At 51.2% G+C, this 6,027-nt stretch overlaps 1 protein-coding gene across 3 annotated transcripts in view; it reads right to left on the bottom strand.

Annotated features, from left to right (window-relative positions):
• The window catches only part of TREML1 (triggering receptor expressed on myeloid cells like 1), a 79,045-nt gene extending 76,359 nt beyond the window's left edge, over nt 1-2,686 (bottom strand). For 2 of the 3 annotated variants that reach the window (XM_082731732.1, XM_082731731.1), the window contains exons 1-2: nt 2,321-2,686; nt 1,792-2,124 (exon numbers count right to left, since the gene is read on the bottom strand). In XM_082731732.1, the coding sequence (XP_082587858.1) occupies nt 1,792-2,124; nt 2,321-2,363 (376 nt within the window). In that variant the 5' untranslated portion in view covers nt 2,364-2,686. The remainder of the gene's footprint in view (nt 1-1,791; nt 2,125-2,320) is intronic. The other variant, XM_082731730.1, reaches the window with a different exon arrangement.
• Nucleotides 2,687-6,027: the final 3,341 nt, after the last annotated feature.

Here is a 6,027-nt window from a genome sequence, read left to right on the forward strand (position 1 = left end):
TTCTGTCTTTACCTGTTAGTGACCAGACCCACCTTCCCCTCCACCACCAGACCCCAACCCTTGCCCCTGCCTTCCTTCATTTGTTCCTCCAGACCCCTGGCCTATCTGGTCTGCTCAGACTATGCAGAATCAGCCATTGGGTAATCTATGCCTGCCTCCCCACCCCACCCCAGAATAGGTTCTCCACTCTTGTGGAGTGCCACTCAGTGGCAACCTTGCTCCTGGTGCTCATCAGTTGGTCTCTAAAGGGGCCTCAGCACAGCCTGCTAGACTTCTCCATATACCTGCAGCCATGGGACACCCTGCAGGCTGGATGAGCCCATCCAAAGCTCTGCCCTCAGGATCTAAGGAATTCTAGCATCAACCCTAGTGTGACACAAAGCCAGAAGACCCTTGCTGGGAGCCTTGCTCAGAGCCCAAGTCTTAGTTTTGTGACAAGGCTTCTATTGTCCTTACAACACACTCAACTCTGGCTATGGGACTCAGGGTTGATTTCTCTGGGCCTGAGGATTTGTCTTGGGAACCTGGCCGGTCCTTCTAGACCCTCAGGATAGGGGTCTTATTCCCAGGGGCTCATGGTTCCTATCTCCCACCCCAAGCCAAACCAGGATCTGGAGAGGCCGTGTTTCCCATCTTGCTGCATGTGTCCTGCCCTCCTGATTAAGCCACCCATACCCTCCTTGAAAGCCACGCTCCGCTGGCTGGCCAGAGCATCTTCCTCTACAGCTGTTGGGGTCCCAGCACCTGCCCCATCCCATCCTACAAGTTGGAGCTATTAGACCTTAGAGTGTCAAGGAAGGAGGAGGACAGAGGATGACAAAGACCACCAGGAACATATTTACAATATGAACTAACAATCATGGACCAGAGATGAGAGGGATACTAATGACAACTTAGTCTACACTAATAATTAGCAAATGGGGGGGAAAAGGAAAAAGGAAAAATGCCTTTCTTCATTTCATGGCTTGGGGGTTGGGCACAAATTACATGAGAAAGGAGGACCTAAAAATGAAAGGAGGACCTATCATCCACAAGAGAAAGATTGTAACAGTCTCTACTTCTACAGGCAGCTGGCCATTTTCCCTCCAGAACATCTTTTTTCTTATAACATCCAACTTTTCAGGAAAATTCCTTCTTCTACTTTAAAATTGTCTTTTAATAAATGCTTAGACCTTGGAACATTGTAGCCTATCAGAGAAAACCGCAGCCTACCGAAAGAAAGTACTTTCTAGACTCAAAATAGGGTTGACAATACTGATAATCTATTAGTGACATTTTCCTCATTTTTAAAACAAAATGAGCTGGGAGTAATTCAGGCACCGAACGCACCCTGCTTAAAGGTGGGGCACATACTATATGCTCAGTGAAGACATAAAATTAAATAAAATACGGATTCAATAATTTTAAGCCATCAAACCCATTATAACAGGAGTGATAAACAGGAAGATTTAAAAAATGAATTCCAGATTGATATGCCAATTAATACTTCCTTTAAAACATTTCTTAGAGGAAAAATATAGCATTAAGTATGTTGAAAATGCTGGATGAGGAGGCCAAGGCCATGGGTGAGGAAGGAGGATATGCCTTCCAATGGAGAAACCCACTAGCATGGGAGGGGGGAGGGACCCACTGTCTGGCTGTTTTATCTCAGACTGCTCACCCAGTTTGGTTTCCGGTCCCTGGGGAGCAGTCAAAAATATCTCCTCCCAATTCCTCCCCTGCTAAGGGCCCCCATCCCCCAAGAGCACGGTGGAGGCGGGGAAGGGCAATGGCCAGCCTAGGATAACTCACCTGGAGGGAGCACGTCCAGAGCGACTCTGTGCACCGTCTGGGGCCCTGTGGCCCCCTCCACCACGCAGCCATACTCGCCTGCATCCTCCTCCTGCAGGGTAATCATCTCCACCTGGAGCAGGCCACCCCCCAGGTCGGTGAGAAATATGCGTCCGCCACCCGGAGCTCTGCGATCCACAGTGGAGGACACCAAGGGCTGGCACCCCTCTGGCAAGAAGCGGCACCACACCTTCCGAGCCTTGATGTCCTGAAGCCGGTAGTGGCACTGCACCAGAATGGAGCCCCCCACGGGGGCCTGCAGCACCTCTGGGAGGGTGACCATGGAGCCCTGGCCTAGGGAAGGAAAGGATGTGGGAAGACTGGGCAGGAGCTGGGGAAACTTTCCAGTCCACCCACTGCCACAGGGGCACAGGGACGGAAAGTCCACCTTCTGGGCCCTACAAAAGTTACTATTGCCACAATAATGCCAGTTATTCCTGGGCCTGGAGTGCAGTATGGGGGCCCAGGGTGCAGCTCCTTCTAACCTTACCTGCCAGTCCCAGGAGCAGCAGCAGTAGCAGGTTGGGGCCCATGGCGGGTCAGGCAGATGTTGGCTCTGGGGCTCGCCTGGCCACTGACACAGCATTCCCCAGGGAGCAGGAAACGTCTGCCTCAGACAGTCACGTGGGGCCCTCAGTGGCCATGGGGTGGGAGGCAGGCGCTGGGGGCCCCTCCATGGGTGGGGATAAGGTGACTTTCAGAAGCCTGGTTGGTTCAGTGCTTGGCAACTTGACCATGAGGGCCAGTAGGGGTGGGCAAGGCAGGGTCTCTCCAAGGACAGGCAGAACCCGGGCTCCTGGGTCCTGGCTAAGGAATGAGGTGAGAGGAGGACTGTCATAACTGGAAAGCAACAGAGAGAGAGGGAAACGAATCCTCAGGGTCTTCCAAAGATAAAATCCAGGATGCAGTGCTGTGAATGAGGAAGGTGGAGCATTATTCTGGTTCTACTGTCTGTAATGAGCCTGAGCTCCCAGGGGACTGTCCAGTCCTACCGCACGACCTCACGCCCCCTCCGTGGGCCTTCGTTCACTGTGCCTTGGCAGCGTGCACCCCCGTTCTCCAGTTCTGGCAACCACATCCATCCTTTGATAATGACACCCCATTTCTTCTTCCCCTGTTCTCTGGAACTCCTTAACTAGTTGGTTATTGAACCTCATGGAGTCATCACATTTTCCTATCTTTCCTCTCTCGTTTTCCACCTTTTTGTCCATTTTGTTCTGATTGCAAGAAGACGCCCTTGTCTTTTTCATCCATCCCTTCTATTACTGTCTTGTGTTGGTTTCCTTAGTATTTTCAATTTACAAGATTTCTTATTCTCCAGACATTTCTTATAGCATATTATTTTTGTTTCATGAATGGACTAGCCTGTCAGGAGACCATTCTCCATGGATATTTTCACATATCTGCATGGTCTGGGCACTGATCAAGCTTTGTTCCAGTGTGATCGAATAGCAAACATGTCTTGAAAGTTAGAGTGTATCAGCTCCAGAGGGACTTGCTTAAACACCCCAGCCCCCTCCCTCGAGAAGATCTGTTTACCTTCCGGAGTAAAGGTGTCTCTCTCCCAAGAGAGGAAGATGGACCGATGCTGTTTATAAACTCCAAGCCTCATACTGGGAGGTTCCTCTCCCATGACACAAGCCCACTGCTCCACAGGAAACATCTGGCCACCATTCACATTGCCCTGTGCAAAACTGGGGTTTGGGGGACCCTGCGCTGAATGTGGACGATAAACCTCCTGACCTGGGACTCCAGGGGGAGCAATGCTATCCAGAGAGACAAGGGAAAGCAAGGTGGGGATGGCTGAAAGGGGTATGCTGCTCCTGAGCTAGACATCACACCTAGAAAAGGACTAAAGAAACCACCTTCGCTCCTTCCTCTCCCCTCCTTTCTCTACTTTTTCCCTCTCCCTCTGACTCCCTCCTTTCTTCAGGAGCAAGCGAGCTGCCAGTGGGGCCTGGAAACAGGAGCCTGAGAAAGCCGGACAGTGTGTGAGGCTGGGAGTGGTGAGAAGGTGACCCGATGTCCCTTCTGCCCCGGGTTCTTGGTCTGCCCTGGAACATCAGATGTGGTGCTACACTGGCAAATCTTGGGCAAATCGGACAGGTGGGTCAGCCTCGTGAGTGACATGCAAGTGCTTACCTCTGTCCTGCCCATATGCATCAGGTTTCCTTTGATTTCTTATGAGAAAGTTATTACACTAACGGGCCATGAAGAGGAGGCCTGTCCTCAATATGTAACCAAGTATCTAAAATGGATACAGTCCACTGCTGGGTGTGAAGGACAGAGGTGACAAGGCCGCAGGGAGGTGTCAGACTGTGACACCTTAGGGAAGAGGTAAGAAGCCAGTGTTTATCTGGGACCTGCTCTGCACCAGATATCTGGCCTGGGACTTTCACTAATGGTATTTTAACCTCACAAAACCCCAGCAAAACAGGATTGATTTGTTTGTTTGTTTTTATTTTTAATAGGTGAGTTTCAAAGAGGTTAAGGATGTGGCGTCCGAGTAGCTCAGTCATTAAGCATCTGCCTTCAGCTCAGGTCATGATCCCAGGATCCTGGGATCAAGCCCCACATGGAGCTCCCTGCTCAGCGGGGAGCCTGCTTCTCCCTCTCCCACTCCCCCTGCTTGTGTTCCCTCTCACTATGTCTCTCTCTGTCAAATAAATAAATAAAATCTTAAAAAAAAAAAAAAAGAGGTTAAGGAACTTGTTTCGGGCTCCTGAGTAAGAGGCAAAGCTGAAAATTTGAACTTAAAATTAACTGACCCCCTTCAGTCCAGTGTGCACCCCAACGAGTCCAAGGCAGGGGTGATTCAAACCCCGAAGGGGATGCTAAAATGTTGCAGAGGAAGAAAAAGAAGAGGCCAAGCTCTCAAGAGCAGGCGAGCACCAAGCACACTCTAGTACCATGCATGGGGGACCCTCCCTGGCCATCTTGTCGGCATTGGTGCTGGCGGGTGGACAAGCTTGTTCCTGGGTGCTAGACTGTGCCTCAGGTCTGCGGGAAGGAGATGAGGGCCTGCAACATGATTAGGAAGCTTGACATGCCACTGGGTCCGAAGACCAGAGACACACAACCTGGACAGGCGTCCTGGAGGTGGGGGCAGGGTCAGTGCAGCAGCCTCTGCGGGGAGTGGACAGGGCAGGGCTGGGCTGGCTCCGGGGAGTGATGTATAGATGTGAAGCTAGACACAAGGGCTGCATTGGGAGACCTTCCACACAATCAGAAACCGCAGGAGCCCACGCCCATGGTAGGGGGCAAAGCCCTGGCCACACGGGCTCCTGGGCTTCCACGTAGCCAAGGCAAAGAATGGGACCACCTCGTTTCCTCCTCTTCCTGCAACCCCCTCTGGGCAACTCCATCCTCTTCCTCTCACTCGTAGCTGTTTGGTGTGTTGTGTTTGGGGGAGAGATAGGGTTCCTGAGCCACCCTGGCTGTCCCTCTGCCCCAGTCCTCAGCCCCTGATATCCTCCTGGTTCACTTCCTCTTCTCCTCCCAGGGCTTCTCCAGCTGTTCCTTCTAACGCCCTCTAGAATGACATCACCCCTGACCCTTTCATACTCCCAGTGTGCCTAGTCATCTGCTCCTCAGCACTTTATCTTTTTTTTTTTTTTTAATTTATTTGTCAGAGAGAGCACAAGCAGGGGGAGTGGCAGAGGGAGAGGGAGAAGCAGGCTCCTTGCTGAGCAGGGAGCCCAATGCGGGGCTCAATCCTAGGACCCTGGGATCATGACCTGAGCTAAAGACAGACACTTAACCGACTAAGCCCCCAAGCAGCCCCTCAGCACTTTATCTTGTAATGTACTGTCTTGCTGACTTATTTATTGTGTCTGTCTCCCCTCCCCTCCCCTCCCATTAGCCTATGGTTCGAGCAGGAATCTTTGTTTTGTTCACTGTCATGTCTCTGGCGTCTAGAATGATATAAGGCACAGAATATATCTGTTAAATAAGTAAATTAATAAATGAGTAAAATTGAGCTAGAGGGAAGGTCCACTTGAACACCAAGCAAAATTTGGATTTCTAGGCTCTGCTGGAGACTTGAGGTGATGTTGTTCCCTTTTGAGCCTCAGTTTCCCTTCTGTGTACTGGGGGATCAGCCCAGTAGTTCCCGGTTCTGGTATGCTGCATGTTTAAGCCAAGCCCTGGTTGTTCACCTATACAGGAAGTAACACCAGGAAAGCAACACTCCAAGGG

This window comes from Mustela nivalis (assembly GCF_964662115.1).
Source record: "Mustela nivalis genome assembly, chromosome: 5".
In the NCBI taxonomy this organism is placed as follows: domain Eukaryota; kingdom Metazoa; phylum Chordata; class Mammalia; order Carnivora; family Mustelidae; genus Mustela; species Mustela nivalis.